This window comes from Monoraphidium neglectum (genome assembly GCF_000611645.1).
Source record: "Monoraphidium neglectum strain SAG 48.87 unplaced genomic scaffold scaffold01228, whole genome shotgun sequence".
NCBI lineage: Eukaryota > Viridiplantae > Chlorophyta > Chlorophyceae > Sphaeropleales > Selenastraceae > Monoraphidium > Monoraphidium neglectum.
Genome location: NW_014012400.1, coordinates 1,289 through 16,271, shown reverse-complemented (window position 1 = coordinate 16,271; position 14,983 = coordinate 1,289). Strand labels below are relative to the sequence as shown.

The 14,983-nt window shown below is 68.2% G+C and overlaps 3 protein-coding genes across 3 annotated transcripts in view; 2 read left to right on the top strand and 1 right to left on the bottom strand.

The window, feature by feature from the left end:
- Positions 1 to 185: 185 nt before the first annotated feature.
- MNEG_7111 (exosome complex exonuclease RRP6) lies at positions 186 to 3,523 on the bottom strand (the record flags this gene model as incomplete). Its single annotated transcript, XM_014044418.1, has 4 exons — positions 186 to 217; positions 538 to 1,999; positions 2,332 to 2,503; positions 2,763 to 3,523. The coding sequence occupies 4 exons, from the start codon at positions 3,521 to 3,523 to the stop codon at positions 186 to 188; spliced, it is 2,427 nt and encodes an 808-aa protein (XP_013899872.1).
- A 5,217-nt stretch (positions 3,524 to 8,740) lies between these two features.
- Positions 8,741 to 10,954, top strand: MNEG_7110 (putative Alpha-ketoglutarate-dependent dioxygenase alkB like protein 3; the record flags this gene model as incomplete). The annotated part of the gene is made up of 6 exons (XM_014044417.1): positions 8,741 to 8,758; positions 9,192 to 9,272; positions 9,400 to 9,480; positions 9,639 to 9,779; positions 10,170 to 10,454; positions 10,721 to 10,954. The coding sequence occupies 6 exons, from the start codon at positions 8,741 to 8,743 to the stop codon at positions 10,952 to 10,954; spliced, it is 840 nt and encodes a 279-aa protein (XP_013899871.1).
- A 602-nt stretch (positions 10,955 to 11,556) lies between these two features.
- Positions 11,557 to 14,983, top strand: part of MNEG_7109 (hypothetical protein) — a gene marked incomplete at both ends in the record, with an annotated part of 4,388 nt that continues 961 nt past the window's right edge. Inside the window, 9 exons of the mRNA XM_014044416.1 lie at positions 11,557 to 11,610; positions 11,818 to 11,929; positions 12,177 to 12,270; positions 12,460 to 12,685; positions 13,024 to 13,191; positions 13,359 to 13,502; positions 13,740 to 13,866; positions 14,057 to 14,187; positions 14,507 to 14,704. Coding sequence (XP_013899870.1) covers positions 11,557 to 11,610; positions 11,818 to 11,929; positions 12,177 to 12,270; positions 12,460 to 12,685; positions 13,024 to 13,191; positions 13,359 to 13,502; positions 13,740 to 13,866; positions 14,057 to 14,187; positions 14,507 to 14,704 — 1,254 coding nt within the window. The remainder of the gene's footprint in view (positions 11,611 to 11,817; positions 11,930 to 12,176; positions 12,271 to 12,459; positions 12,686 to 13,023; positions 13,192 to 13,358; positions 13,503 to 13,739; positions 13,867 to 14,056; positions 14,188 to 14,506; positions 14,705 to 14,983) is intronic.

The following is a 14,983-nucleotide window of genomic DNA, read 5'->3' as shown; positions in this document are numbered from 1 at the left end:
CGCGAGGCCCGCGGCCGCCCCGCCCGCGGCTGCCGTCGCGGCCGCCGCCGCCGCCGCGCCCCCTGCGCCCGCCGGCCCCATCCTGCTCCTGCCCCACCTCGCCGGCGGCGGGCTGTGCTGCATACTGGCGGAGGCCGCCCTGCGCCACGGCGATGGCTGCTGCAGCGCCAGCAATCTCCTCCTGATCACTGTCCTCCCCTCCGCTGCTGCTGCCGTCCTCCAGCCCAACATCCTGAAACAGCTTGCGCTCCCGCCGCTGCTGTTGCTGCTGCTCCTCTTGCTGCTGCTGCTGCTGCTGCTGCTGCTGCCCGCGGCCCCGTCCGCGCCCTTGGCCACCGGCCGGTCGCTTGCCGACAGGCCAGCCGCGGCCGCCATCGGCGCCAGCACCGGGCTGCTTGCGTTTTTGGCCTTGACTCTTGAGAGCCTCGGACAGCGGCACGGGGATAAACCCGTCCTCCTCCTCTGCATCATCAGCCGACAAGGCCTCGTCACCGCTGCTGCTGACCCGCTGCTGCTGCTGCTTGCCCCCAGCGGCACCTGGCCCCTCCTCTTCCGCCGCCCCCGAGGCCCGCAGTGCGTCCACCACTGCACGCACATCCGCAGCGGTCGCCTGCTGCATGGGCGCATCGCCGCCCCCATCCTCCTCCCTCTTGTTGCCGCCGCCGCTCTCGCCTTCGCCCTGGGGCACGGCAGGCTGCTCTCGCGCCTCAGATGCTGCGGGCAGCGCCGCGGCAGGCGCCATGAAAGGGAGCACAAACGAGGCTCTCAGGGAGGCAGCCTTGTCCTCTTGCTGCTGCCCCGATTGCTGCTGCTGCTGCTGCTGCTGCTGCTGCTGCTGCTGCTGCTGCTGCTGCTGCTGCCCAGCAACAGCTGAGGGACGCAGCAGCGCCTGCAGCTGCACAGGCTGGCGGCGGTTCCCCATAAGGGCAGCCATCCCTGACGGCCTGCCCCTGGCCATGCCCAGAGCAGGCCGCTGCTGCAGCGCCGCCTGCGCAACCTCCTGCCCAGCTGCCGGTGATGCTGCTGTCGCACCCCCTGTGGCACCAACAGGCTGTGTGGTGGCCGACGAGCCGAGCCGCATGCCGCCGCCCGGCCGCCGCAGCGCCAACGGAGCTACTGCCTTTGCCACTAGGGTTTGGGTCGCTGCAGCCGGGGGGATCGTAGGCTCGCCAGCCGTCACGCCAGCAGCCACTGCAGCACCACTGGTGACGGCCAGCGCGTCTGCCGGCTGCTGCGGCGGCGCCTCCGCCTCTTGCCCCGCCCCCCGCTGCTGCTGCTGCTGCTGGCGTGCCCGCGCGATCACGCCGGCCAGCTCCGCCGCCCGCGCGACCGCCGGCGGCGCGCCGTGGTGGCCCAGCGCTCGCCGAACCTCCGCCGCCGACCGCGGGAGCGCGCGTGCCAGCTCAGACAGCTGTCCCCTGGGCAATATATACCCAGTGCTCTCGTCCAGCGCGCGCGCCAGCGCGTCGCGCCACGCGTACAGGGACGCGAACGCCGCCTGCTGCGGCGCGGACAGGCCGTGGACACCCCAGCGGGCGGCGGCCTCCGACGCGCTTGATGACGTCAGCAGCTCCTTCTCGTACAGCTTCAGAGTGATCTGGCGGCTGCGCTCCAGCACTGTCGCCATCATTGGCCCGACCGCCGCCGCCGCCGCCTCCCCGTCGCCGCCGCCGCCCCGCGGCTGGGCAGGCTGCAAGACGTGCGGCGGCAGCGGGACCGCGTACGTGGCCGGCACGCGCGCGCCGGCCGCGTCTGCGGCGGCGAGCTCACGCTTGAGCACGTCGTGCGCGTGCAGCAGGAAGTGGGTGTCCGCGCGAGCATAGGCCAGCATCGCGGCGCTCAGTGGCCGCGCGCGCCAGTCGGCGAGCTGGAAGCGCTTGTCGGCGGAGAAACCGGCGGTGCGCGCCAGCAGGGCGGCGAGGCTGGCGGAGGGGTTGCCCAGAACGCGGGCGGCCTGGCCAGTGTCAAACATGTTGACGATGTATAGCCCAAAGTCGCGCTGTGATTGGGGTGTCGGTGTGGACGATAGGGGGTGGTTCGGTGCTAGGGGAGGGGACGGGCGTGCAAGGGCCGCACGTGGCGCCGCGCCGCCGGTGCGGAGCAGCGACCAGCGGCGGGCGGACAACGCATTGGCGCGGGGCCAGGTCAATCAACTCACACGCAGCGCATTGACCAAACGCACACCTGCGCACGGAAAACCGCGCCGAACCGCTGCTTGTGAATCCATTTCAAACACCGCCCGGTGACTCGCCCATCCGCAAAGCCTCGCGTCGCTGCCTTCTGCCAACACCCCCGTCTCCTGAGAGCCCGCCACACCCAGCGCAGCCCCACCTGCAGCCACAGCACGTCCCTGTCGGCGCCATGCAGCACCTTCACCACCGCCGGGTCGGACAGCACGCCCGCCAGCGCGGGACCCAGCTGCGCGCGCAGGGCCAGCGCGTCGACCACCCAGTCCTGGCTGCGCGTGGAGACCTGCAGCAGGCAAGTGAACCCCTGGAACGACCTTCGCGATGTTGGAGGGGAGTTCGGAAGTCGGGGGGACAGTTGGGAGCGTGGCGAGGCGGAGGCTTGGCGCATCGCGTGGGGCGCGCGGGCATCGCACGCGGCTTCTGAGACGCCACGACGGCAACGCGTCAGCTTGGGATTATAGTCGTTGCCAGGCGCACCCATCGCGAACACTACCAGCCACAAGGAACTACGCACATGCGAAGAAACGCCCGCCAAAACCACCGCTCCAAACGGACACACCGAAAGGCGCCCACCTGTAGGAGTGGTGCTCCAGGTCCAGGGCCACCTGCCGCGCCCCCCTCAGCCCCTCCACCATCTCCGCCAGCGCCGCCGGCGTGTCCACCCACGCGCACGGCGCCGCGTCCAGCCCGGCCGGCGCCTCTGGCTCTGGAGCCTCCAGCTGCCAGGGCTCGTAGGTGAGCGACTCCAGCTCAGCAGCAAAGGGGTGCACGGCAGGCTCGTCGCCTCCGCCGGCGCCGCGGGCAGCGGCAGCCGCCACCGCCGCCGCGCGGCCAGGGGCGGCGGGGCGGGGGACGAAGGGGCGGTTGCTGTTGTCTACCGGCTGCGTAAACGCGTCCTGCGGCCGCGGCAGCGCGGCGGTGTAGCGCTGCAGGCCGCCGCTGCCGCCGGCGACGGCCACGCCGGAGGCGCCGGCGGCGCCGAGAGGGCCGAGGCCGCGGATGGGGGGCAGCGCGGACGCCTCTGATCTGAGGTCGGCTGCGGCGTCCAGCGATCGGTCGGCGCGCTCGAGGCAGTCGTCCGCGATTTCGACAGCCAGCGCCGCCGCGCGCTCGTCCTCCTCCTCCTCGTCCTCCCCTTTCTCAGGGCCGCCATCCTCCGCGTCCCGGCCGCCGCCGACGCCGGCCTCGGTCGGTACGGGTCCCGGGCCGGCGGCTGCGGCGGCAGGGGCGCGGCGCACGAGCGGCTGGCAGGCGCGGAGCAGGGAGAGCGCGCGGCTTGCCAGGTCTGCGCGGCGGCGCTTGAACTCGGGAAAGCCCTGGTAGTACTGTGGCATGTGAAAGAATGCGGCGGCATGTAGAGGTAGCGGCGGGTTGGACGCCAGGGCGGCTCAGAGGCCGTGGGTGGCATCAGCAACTTGGCAGCGGCAGCAGCACGGCAGCAGAGCAGCGAGCGGGTGAGCGGCGGCTAGCTGAGAAGTTATACATATTGCAATCAAACACTTCACGACTCACATATAAGTCATCAGGCTTGGGTATACAGCGCTCCGCCGTTCTCTCGGCGCTGCGCACAGCCTCCTCTAGCCCCTCCAAAAGATCTGGCAGGCTGGCCGGGTCTGCCATCATTCGTATGCCAGTAAGCTCTACTTCTTCATGTGACACAGCCCGCACCGACGGAGCTCGCTGCCTGCTGTCGTAAGCTGCCGAGCCAAGACTGTGCAGAAGGCAGCAGGATCGCAACCAATCAACAGATTTTGCAGCTTGCTATGCAGTTGGATAAGCATCACTGAAGAAATTGTTTGCCGGGCGACCCGGGGCCCGCAGGTGACTCGGTGACGGTCACTGGTGACACTACCAGACGCTGGACACAACCATCTCCTGCCACGCCAGACAGCGCCCTATGCACTGAGTAGTGCCAGTTGCGACTAGCATTCGCCGCCCAGACCGCTCCGCCCGTCCTTTTGCAGCGACACCACTCTCCGCCGCAGGTAATCCGCCTCGCGCCGCGCCGTGTCCCGCTCGCCCGCCGCCCCCTCCGCCCTCGCACGCAGCGCCTCAGCCCTCGCCTCTGCATCCTCCAGCCTGCGCCGCAGCTCCTTCCCCTCCTCCTCCGCTGCAGCTAGCCGTGCCGCCGCTGATGTCATCGCCGCGGCTGCACCCTGCAGGTCACCCGCAAGCCCCTCCCCCCAGGACTGTGAAGCGGCGCGCAGCGCGTCGCAGGCCACATCGTGGGTGGCGGCCTGCCGGGCGAGGCGCTTTTCAAGCTTGGCGCAGCGCTGCTCTGAGGCCTCGAGCTGCGGCGAGTGCAGGGGGGACTTTGAGACCGGAGTCTTGCGTGGTCCATGCGACAGCTTCAGACACAGCCCGCACGGGAGGCGAAGACGAGATCGACGCACAAAAAGGCAATGTCCACCAATCTCGCTCATGAGACATCCACATCTCACATCAGAGCCCAGTGCAACAACCCCGACCACGCACCTGCCGCCGCAATTGCTCCAACCGCCACCACACACGGCAGTCCTTCTGTGCCGCTGATGGCCCCTGGCACGTCGCCGGCCGGCCTCCGTGCCCGGTCCCACCAATCGGCATAGACGAGCCGAGGGCGGGCGCAGCACCAGCAGTAGCACCACCACCACCACCACCACCACCACCACCAGCAGCAGCAGCAGCAGCAGCAGCGGTAGCAGCCGGCGCCGCAACATGGAGATTGTCGTCGCTGTCCGCGGCGTCTGACTCTTGCAGGAGCGGCTCGCCTTGGCCGCCGTCCTTTGAACCACCACCATCACCCGCAGGGGCGCCCGCTATATCCTCCCCCTCTGCTGCGGGACCCAGCGCCTGTGCAGGGGCCGTCCGCGACGATGGCAACAGCGACAGTGGCAAAGGCAGCGGCAGCGGCAGCGGGACACCTGCATCCAAGAGTGCAGTGTGAGCGGCCGCGAGCCGTAGGCGCAGCACGTCGAGCCGCGCGTCGCGGCGGCCGCAGCGGGCGCGCTCGTGCAGCAGCTTCTCCCCCAACGAACGGAAGCTGCCCTCGAGCTCGCTGATGTGGCGCTCGCGCTCCGCCTGGTGGGTTCCAACGCATGGTGTGGAGTTATGTATGTGTATCATGCTTGGCCACGGTTGAGTGCATGAGCGTGTCAAAACACAGGGCAGCGAGGATGTAAGACATGCTGCACAGGGCGAGGGAACGTTGAGACCCCCCCTTTCGGTGAAGCCTCCGGCGCACCTGCCCCCCTCACCCTCAAATAAGCTCAATGCCTACGCAGCTGGTGGGCAGCTCACCAACTCAACCCGTGCCTCGAGAGCAACCGCCGCCGCCCGCGCAGCCTCCCCATCAGCGTCCCGCAGCTTGGCCGCCCCAAGCCCCCGCAATACGCCGCCGTCCCGCTCGTCGAGCGCGTCCGCGTCACCGCTTCTGCACCGATGAGACGAGCCGTCGCCGGCGCCGCCCGACGCGGCGCGTGGGCTGCTGCCGCGACACTCATCGCCACTCCACCCCGCCGGCCGCCCCTGCGCGCCTCGCTCTGCCAGCAGCGCCCCGAGCTGCACCTCCAGCCGCGCCGCGCGCGCCTCCAGCGCCTCCGCCCTCCTCCGCTCATATTGCAGCGACGTCGCGTCCCCGGCGCGCTCGCCAGCCGCCTCCAGCAGGGCGCCCTCCAAGGAGACCGCCCGCGCCCTGAGGGCGATGTTGAGCTCGGCGGCCCTTAGAGCCGCCTCAACCCCGCTGCCGACACCGCCGCTGCAGCTGCTGCCGCTGCCGCTGCCGCTGCCGCTGCTGCCGCATCCGCCAGGAGAACTCGCGCCGCGCTGTGCTGGCAGCAGGGCGGCGGGCAGCAGCTCGCCGCCAGCCGCGAGCGCCTCCCTGACCGCCATTTGTAGAGCGGCAAGCACTGGCCGCTGCTGCAGCTGGCACGAATCAGGGTTTGGCGGCCTGCGGCCGCGCGCAGCGGATCCCACAGGTGCCTGCGCCTGCCCCGCTTCGAACCAGCCATCAGCCGGCATGGCTGTGCCTGCTGGTTGTACGGGCAGCGTCTGCGCGCCTGATGAGCAAGCTTCTGGTTGTAAGCTGCCAGCGTCATCATGCTCATGGCATGCCAGGCCGCCTGACTTGTCCCGAGCAGGCGCGCCCTGTGCCGACGGCCCCGCAGCCGCGCTGCAGCTGCAGCAGCCTGGAGTGCTGGCAATGCGCGCCTCCATCGCGCCGCTCTCCCAGCGTGCGAGCTCTAAGCAAAGCCGGGCATTCTCTGAGGCCATGCGGTCGTTCAACGCCTGCGACGCAGCAAGTCTGCCAGCGGCGGCCCCGGGCCTGCAGCTGGGGACGCCGGGGCTAGCCGACGTTGCTGCGGACTGCGGGCGCGCGCGGCCACGCTGCGTGCGCGTTGGGGCGCCACCCATGCCAGAGGCGGCAGATGCCAGGATGGTGGCTGGGGCAGAGAGCGCTGCTGACCAAGGCCGGCTGCACGGCTGCTGTTGAGGTGCCGAGGAAATATCCAGTCCCAGGAGCTGCTGCTGCTGCTGCTGCTGCTGCTGCTGCTGCTGCTGCTGCTGCTGCCGAGGCGACCCACTCTGCATGCTGCAGCTACCGCCGCCAGAAGCTGCAGACGCCGGCCGCCGCCTCCGCGCAGACAGCAGCGGCTGCGCGACACCCTCCGTCCGAGCCTGCAGCAGCCGCACCACTCGCGCCTCCAGCGCCTCCGCCAGCCTCGCTGCACCGCGCGCCGCACCAGAAACGCGCACCTCAGACTCGCTGACCGCCGCCTCCAGCGCCGCCAGGCGGTGCGCATGCTCCTCCCGCGCTTCGGCGAGGCGCAGGTGCGCCCGCCGCAGTTCTTCTTCCAACCTGAGCGTGGCGGCCGCAGCCACGACCCCGCCGCCGGCCGTTCGCCCGCCGCGGTCGCTGCCCGCCGTGCGTGGGTGCTGCGGCCAGCGTGGGCACGGGCCCCTGATCCCCTGCGCGGCGCTGGGCCCTGATTCCGGACTGTCCTGCTCGGCGGGCGAGGCCCGTCGTGACAATGCGTCGTATGTATGCGGCCGTTGCTGCTGCTGCTGCTGCTGCTGCTGCTGCTGCTGCTGCTGCTGCTGCTGCTGCTGCTGCTGCTGCTGCTGCTGCTGCTGCTGCTTGTCTGCTACAACCTCGGCCGCTTGCTGCAGTCCCAAACCCGCCCCGCTGCTCCGCTGCAGGCCAGCACGCATAGCTTCCACGGCTTCCCTCGCCCGCCGCTCATGCGCCTCAGTCCTAGCCCGCAGCTCCGCCTCCTGCCGCCGCTGTGCCTCCGCGGTGCGGGCCGTGTCCGCCTCGTGTGCGGCGACGGCCTGCTCCAACTTACTGGCGAGCGCTGTGCGCACCGCCTCTGCCTGCTCTTGCTGCAGCCGCGCCGCTTGGCGCGCAGACTCCAGCTCCTGCTCTCGCACCCTGGCCGCGCCGCGCGCCCTATGCGCCGCCGCCTCGGCCGCGCCGCGCGCGGCCTCGGCGGCGCGCAGCGCGCGTTGCAGCTTGCGGAGCGCCGCCTCCCGTTCAGTAGCAGCCGTGCTGTCAGTGCAGCTGGCAGGTGCGGCCGCCTTTCGTTCTGCAGTCTGGTTGCTGCATGAGACCCGCCGGGCCTTTGGCCGGCTGCCAGCAGATGCAGGTATGTCCGCGTGACGGCAGCAGCTGCATCCAACCTCTCTCACAGGTTGGTGCTGGCGCTGCTGGTGCGGCTGCTGCTGCTGCTGCTGCTGCTGCTGGTGCTGCTGGGGACGCAGCCGTTGCTGCGGCTGCTGCGCCTGCTGCGCCTGCTGCGGCTCCTGAGGCTCCTGAGGCTCCTGAGGCTGCGGGTGCTCTTCGCTCGCGCTAGCTGCAGGCGCCTGTGTGCCTTCCTCCGCCACACCACGCGTTGATCCAAACCCGGCTCGATTCCCGCGGCTGCTGGTTTCTCCTCCTGAGCACAGTGATACATGAAACAGGCTGCTGCCGCTTCCGCCGTACAGAACAGCCGCAGCAGGCTCCGGTGACCCCAACCCCAGTGAACTCCACCGCCGCGACTGGGGTGGCGCCGTCGAGGGACGCCCACGGTCTGTCCCGCAACCGCAAGAGATCCGCCGCACCGCCGCTGCCGCCCTCTGTTGCTGGCGGGGGTTGGCCCCGCGTTTGGCGCCTGTTTGCGCCTCATCATCCCCTGAACGCAGGCTGCTGGCTTCACGGGCGTGCAGCAGGGGCTGCAGTTCGGGCGACAGGCCGCCCGCAGCGGCGCATGCCGCCGACGCGGCCGCGGAAGCGGCGGAGCCCGGGCGCGTGCTCAGACCAGAGACAAGGCCGGACGCTTCTATCAGATCAGCCAGGGAGCTGCGGCGTGGGCGCACTGATGCCATTGTTCAAACCTTGCACGCGTGTGGGCACGCCAGCATGCACGTGCAGCAGCTGCTGGTTGCGCGTGTCCCCCGTCACGCCCGCCCGTCTCGCGGGGGTCCGGGCCGTGCGCCCACCACCACCGACGGCATCAGAAGACACCTCTGACGCTTGGTTTTGCTGGGAAACTAAGGCCAGTCAGGGGCGTCCGCTACGCTTTTTTCACACTATGGCTGAATGGCGCATGGTGAGAATGCCCAGTGGGAGCGCAGACCGTGTTGACTTGCCGACGGCACGTCCAATATCGTGCCTCGAGGTCATGAAGTAGGTTTCAAATGATGATCATGCGTATCGTATCTACTGGATTTGACCGTATCAATTCAACAGCGCTGAGTGACAGGTCGGCATCCTGCTCAACTTCTACTGTCATAGGCGACCAAGTGTAGGATGCCGATGCATATATAGCTGAAAGTTTCATCAAAATCCGATATTGGAGCCCTGCAAAGATCTAAGCAGCAGATCTCTGCAGACAGGAGGCACCCATCCGGCGACAGGAGCCAATCATGAGTGGTCGTAGCAGAATCGACAGCAGTGACGAAGAAGCGTCCGTGGGCACCGGCAGCAAGCGGCGCAAGAGCTTTGGGCCTGGCGACGCGTCCGCCCCGCCCATGCCCTTGCAGCTTGCGCTGCCACCTGTGCTGCTTGCGCCCTCCGTGGTGCCAAATGCCATCACGCGCGCGGGGTTCTACGACTTGACGCAGGTTGGTCCCCTTAAAGCACCGTCAGCCCTATGGCTAGGTCACCCTCACGCATGCCCCGATGCGACTCGCCCGACGCTACGGTCTCCTGCCTCACCCCTGTGCTGTGCGTGCTCTCTGCCCATGCCAGGGTTCGATCCTGGGCTACTTCCCCCGCGCCCTGGAGCAGCTTGCGAAGCTTCTCCCTGCGCTGCTCGCGCTGCCATGGGAGGTGCGCTTTGCTTGCCGAGGCTACCTCCCAAGCCCCCTTGCAGCGGCCCTCTCAGGGCCCCGCCCCGCACCTGCATGCCAATGCACCTCGACCAATGCGACCGCGCTCCCGCCCCGACCTTTTATTGACCATCAACCGCCATCCCTCTTGGACTGCAGCAGCGGGAGGTGGTTGTCATGGGGCGCCGCGTGCAGCAGCCGCGGCAGATATGCTACTTTGCAGACTCCCCGACGCTCACCTACACATATTCGGGCCTCACCCTGTCGCCGCTGCCCTGGGGATCTGGTGCCGTGGCGCAGGTGTGGATTTTGGGTTTGGGATTGGGAGACACTAACGCTGGCTGCACCCTGAGCAGGCGCATGGCACGTGGCAGGGCGGCGTGTCGCCCTGCGAGGGCCGCAGCCCTTGAGTCGCAGAGTGGTGCACACGAAACCCCGCGACTGGAGCTGCCATGCGCCACGCACGCCTCAATCCACGAGTGGGGACACACCACCTAGGCCTTGACTGTATCCAAAGCTGGATGCCAGGTGTTTCGTACACGCGCAAAAGCTCCACATCCAACCATGCACATCGATCTTGTCTCACACGCACCGTGCAAGAAGCGCACGTGAAAACATTAGTCAAGCAGTGTGTCCTGCCCACAGCTCACCAGCGCATAGTCATATTGCCCATAATTCTTGCTTCTGCAGATAAAGGAGGCAGTTGAGCGCCTGGTGGCATCAGAGAGTGCGGCCGCCGGCCTGCCCGGCGCTGGCAACCCCAGCAGCGGTGCCAGCGCTTCAGATTGCGCAGGCAGCCAAGGCACGGACGCGGGGTTCAGCGACGACAACGGCGGCGGCGGCGGCGGCGGCGAGGGCGCGAGCAGCAGTGGCGGCGGCGCCTTCAATTCGTGCCTTTTGAATTTGTATGAGGACGGGTCCCGCTATGTTGGGTGGCACCGGGACGATGATAAGGTGTTTGGCAGTGAACCAGAGGTGCGATGAGTCGTTGTAGGGGCCTGAAACTGCTGCAAATGACTCAGCGTGCTGCGGTCCCACAGGCTGCGTGCCTGTGGGATGATGCGGGGGGCGCCCTCGCTTCAGGCGGCCCTGCGGTTGCGTGGCCTGGGACAGGAATGCGTTGGGCGCCGGGGTGCGCGGAAATGACTGTGACACCAGGGCTATGTTTGACCAACAATCGCTCGATCATCATGATTGCTGATCCTTTAGCTGTCCCCTTCCTCCTGAATTGCGACCACCAGATTGTGTCTGTCTCATTTGGGGCGACGCGCGACTTCCACCTGCGCGAGGCTGCAGCGGGCGGCGGCGCCGCGCGCCGCCGGCTGTGCGTGCGCCTGTCGCCCGGGGACGTGCTGGTCATGCGCGGCGCGCTGCAGCGGCGCTGGCAGCATGCGTTGCCGAAACGGGCGGGTGTGGATGGGCCCCGCGTGTCGCTCACGTTTCGCAGGATCGTGGCCCCTGAGGCTGCGCGGTGACGGCGGGCTTGCGACTGCGCCAGGGAGGGGCACGCACTGGCATTGCACAGTTCTGCTTTCACATTTAATGATTTTTAGTGATTTCTCTTTTGTATCATATCGGGATGAAATGTCCTGGGTGTTTTGGGCAAGAGGAGAGAAATTTGCGCGGTGGTGGCGTGTGTCCGCAGGGCACCTGAGCTGGCGGGGTGTACTCACCCGTGAGATGAGCGTCTGTGGCTTGGGGCCACCCTTTTAGTGAGGACTGTTCTTCTGTGCAGCCTGACGTACTTGTAAGGCCACTTCTGCTTTCAGGCACGTAAACAGCGTGCGCTGCGGCGCCGGGGCGCCCACCTGCCCATCGGCTCACGCACAACAGCAGCTCGTCCGACGTCAGTTCATTCAAAGAGCTTTGCTTGCAGCCAGCATGTATTCCAGCGCTGGTACGCCATCGATACATTATTTTTTTGCATTCGCCAAAGCGCGCTTCAAACGTCCCATCCCGATCTAGCCAGCCCACTGCAGGTCCGAGCCCCTCCATGCGTGGGCCTTTAGCGGCATGAGGCAGCATGAGTGAAGGTGGAGAGAGAGGTACGCTGAAGCGAAAGCTACCTGTAGACATCATGGACTCAGGCTACGCGCGGGGAGCTCAGGCCAAGACCGCCCTCCACGACGAGGTGGGGGCCCCTTTCGCATGTCGACTGCCCTATCTTACACGGGGTATCAGGGCCGGCCCTGCACCGTGCGGCTGGTGGCCCCTCCGAGCCAAGCGGCCGAGCGCCGCTGCTCCGCGCACCGCCATCACCCGCCTGGCCCCTTGACCTGCGCTCTCGTGCCCGCGTCGCCGCTGTTTTGGCGCACCTGCGTGCTGCGCCCCCGCGCAGCTTAATTCCACGATCAGCGGCATCAGCAGCTTTGCGTATGGCCCGGTGGCAAAGGTCGACAAGCTGGCCCTGCGGAAGCTCGCGCACCAATTAGCAGACCACTGCAAGTCCGGTGCGCCCGCGACCCACGCGCCCCTCCGCGCGCCGCCGCGCCGCGTCATGCCGCGCCGGCGCACCCTCATCGCCCCCGTTTGCTGCGCCCGCTGCCGCTGTCGCCGGTGCACCTTGCAGTCGCGCCGGTGCGTCTGGGTTTGCGCACCTCTGGGGCGCTTATACATGTGCGTCTCCCAGCGTGCGCACCACTGCAGTGCTGCCCTCAGCACCCATTCACGCACATGGGATCGCCGCCCGGCCCGCAGATGATCTGGTGGAGGTGATAGTGCAGCTGGGGGCGGTGCCCGCCGTCGTCCCGCTGCTCATGCTGGGCGACACGCTGGACGGGCCGTCCACAGGGTGCGCGGCAGCCGCCAATCAACAGCGCGACGCCCCGGGCAGGCGCCGTCGCGCGAGCGCTAGGGGCGCATGGATCGTTGCTCCCGCCGCGCGCGCCTCCGACCCGCGCGCTCCGCATCCATGTCAGCAGCGCGTCGGGATGCCAGCAGCGCGTCGGGTTGCATTTAAACCAACTACCCCCACCCTCAGGTTTGATGACATCAAGAAGGAGGCCTGCTTTATCCTGGGCCTCCTGGCAGTCAAGCCAGAGTATCAGGCCCAGATCTCCCAGGCAGGCGCCCTGCCCGGCCTCGTGAAGCTGCTGCGCGCGCACAAGCCGACGGCGGTGACGCGCGTAGTGCCAGGCAGCGGCGGCGTCGCGCGGCGCGCAGCGGACGCGATCACGAACCTGGCGCACGAAAACGTGGACATCAAGGTGCAGTGGGGTCATACGGCTGTGGAGGCAGGCTCCTGGGTTGCGTGTGTGTCGGTCCTGCTGATGGGGTTGGCGCACCAGGGCCATGGGCAGCAGGGTTGGCGTCAAGGGCGCTGGGGCCGCGTGGGCGTTGCAGGATGCTGGTAGGGTAGCACGGCAGCAGGCCGGATGTGGTGGGGCGCCTGCTTGCCGTCGCCCTGCTGTAGCGTCGACCCATGCACCTCTGTCGCCGCGACCCAGGGTGCGGCGGCGTGCGATGCGCGCAATAAGCGCTCATGCCTGCCCCGCCCTGCCTGCGTGCACCGCCTCCCTGCCCCCCCCTCGGCACCGCCCCGCAGAACCAGGTGCGCAAGGAGCAGGGCATTCCCCCGCTGGTGGCGCTGCTGGAGGCGTGGGACATCAAGGTGCAGCGCGCTGGCGCGGGCGCCCTGCGCACGCTGGCCTTCAAGAACGAGGACAACAAGAGGCAGATTGTAGAGTGCGGTGCGCTGCCGCTGCTCATACAGGTGTGTTTCCGTGTGTGTGAGAAGGACAGAGGGTATGTGCGGACGGTCTGCTGTAATCATCTGCAGCAGCCGCGTGCAGCAGGGCGGAAGGACAGGCTTGCTGCTCGCCACAGAGTGGCGAAGGTGTGCCGGCCTCCACGGCCCAAGCGGCGCGTGCTTTCCCTCAGAAGCCCGTGCTCGTCGGCTCTGATGGCTGCGGCCCTGCGCCCCCTGTGCCGCGCCTATTTGCGTCCCAGATGCTGCGGTCCGAGGATGTGGGCGTGCACTATGAGGCGGTCGGCGTGATCGGCAACCTCGTGCACAGCAGCCAGGTGGGCCGCACACCACCACAGGGGCGGCGCCTGCCAGCGGGCGGCCTGCTTAATGGGACAATTCTTGGCCGCGGGCCAGGTGCAAACGGCAGCACTGGCTGCCATGGGGCCTAAACAAGTGGCGACGCGGCGCGCTGCGCCGCGCATGGGTGCAGAGCGCGCGGACTGTGTGTCCTTAGCCCTGCGCCAACAGGTTCGCCCCACTCCCGCAATGCTCTCCTGTGGCTCTGGCCGCAGGACATCAAGCGCCAAGTGCTGTCTGAGGGCGCACTGCAGCCGGTGATCAATCTGCTGAGCAGCCCGTGCGCCGAGAGCCAGCGAGAGGCGGCGCTGCTGCTGGGCCAGTTCGCGACGACCGACAACGGTGCGCGGCAGAGCCCGTCGTCCGCGCAGGTGCCGAGCTGGCGCATGCTTGGCCGATATCCCTCCATTGGGGCGTCCGCTAGTCATCCCCACCCTTTGCACCCCACCGCCACCCGCCAATTGCTCAGCGCACTCTGGCCACACTCTCATTCTCGCTCTTCCCCTGCGCACACAACCAAATCCCCACACAGCGTTCAAGGCGCGCATCTCCCAGCGCGGCGCCATCCCGCCGCTGATCCGCATGCTGGCCGCGCCGGACACTGCGCTGCGGGAGATGGCGGCGTTTGCGCTGGGCCGGCTCGCGCAGGACTCGGAGAACCAGGTGTGCGCGCGGCGGGGAAAAAGCCGCGCGCACGACGGGGAGCATGTGTACGCGTGACAGCGCGGCGTTGCGCTTGCTCTTGCTTTTGCACAGTTGCTGTTTTGTGTGCTGACGCGGTGTGTGCATGCGTGATACTCATGCGTGATACTCATGACATGCGTCTGAGTATGAACACGCGTGCGCTGACGCCATGCAAGCAGCAGCGCACGCCCAGTTGCTTCTCATGACTTGGCACGCTCCCCACGCCACCATGCACCATGCATATGCTGCCACATTGACGACTGCTGCTCCTCACCCCCGCCCCCTCTGCCTGTTGCAGGCGGGCATCGTGCAGGCTGGCGGCCTGCGGCCGCTGCTGGAGCTGCTGGAGTCGGCGCAGTACAACCTGCAGCACAACGCGGCGTTTGCGCTGTACGGCCTCAGCGACAACGAGGACAACGTGGGCGACATTGTGCGGGAGGGCGGGATGCAGCGGCTGCTGGAGTGCAGCGAGAGGCTGCAGGTGCAGGCGTCAAAGGTGAGGGCGCACTGTGTTTGTGTGTTTGTGTGTGTGTGTGTGGGTGTGGGTGCGCGCGCGCGTCCGCGCCTTCGTCTGATGCAGGGGAGGGGCGCGGATCCAGCACTCAGCTGGACGGGGTGCCGTGCAGGCAGCTCAGGTCACAGCACTTCGCCAGGATGAAAAGGGCAAGATTTCGCAGTGGCGGCCTCGGCCCTCCATAGCCCAGCCCGACCTCTTCGCACCCTGGGTCCCCACACGCACCCTTCCGTCGCGCCCACCCTTCACCCTGAGCCTACC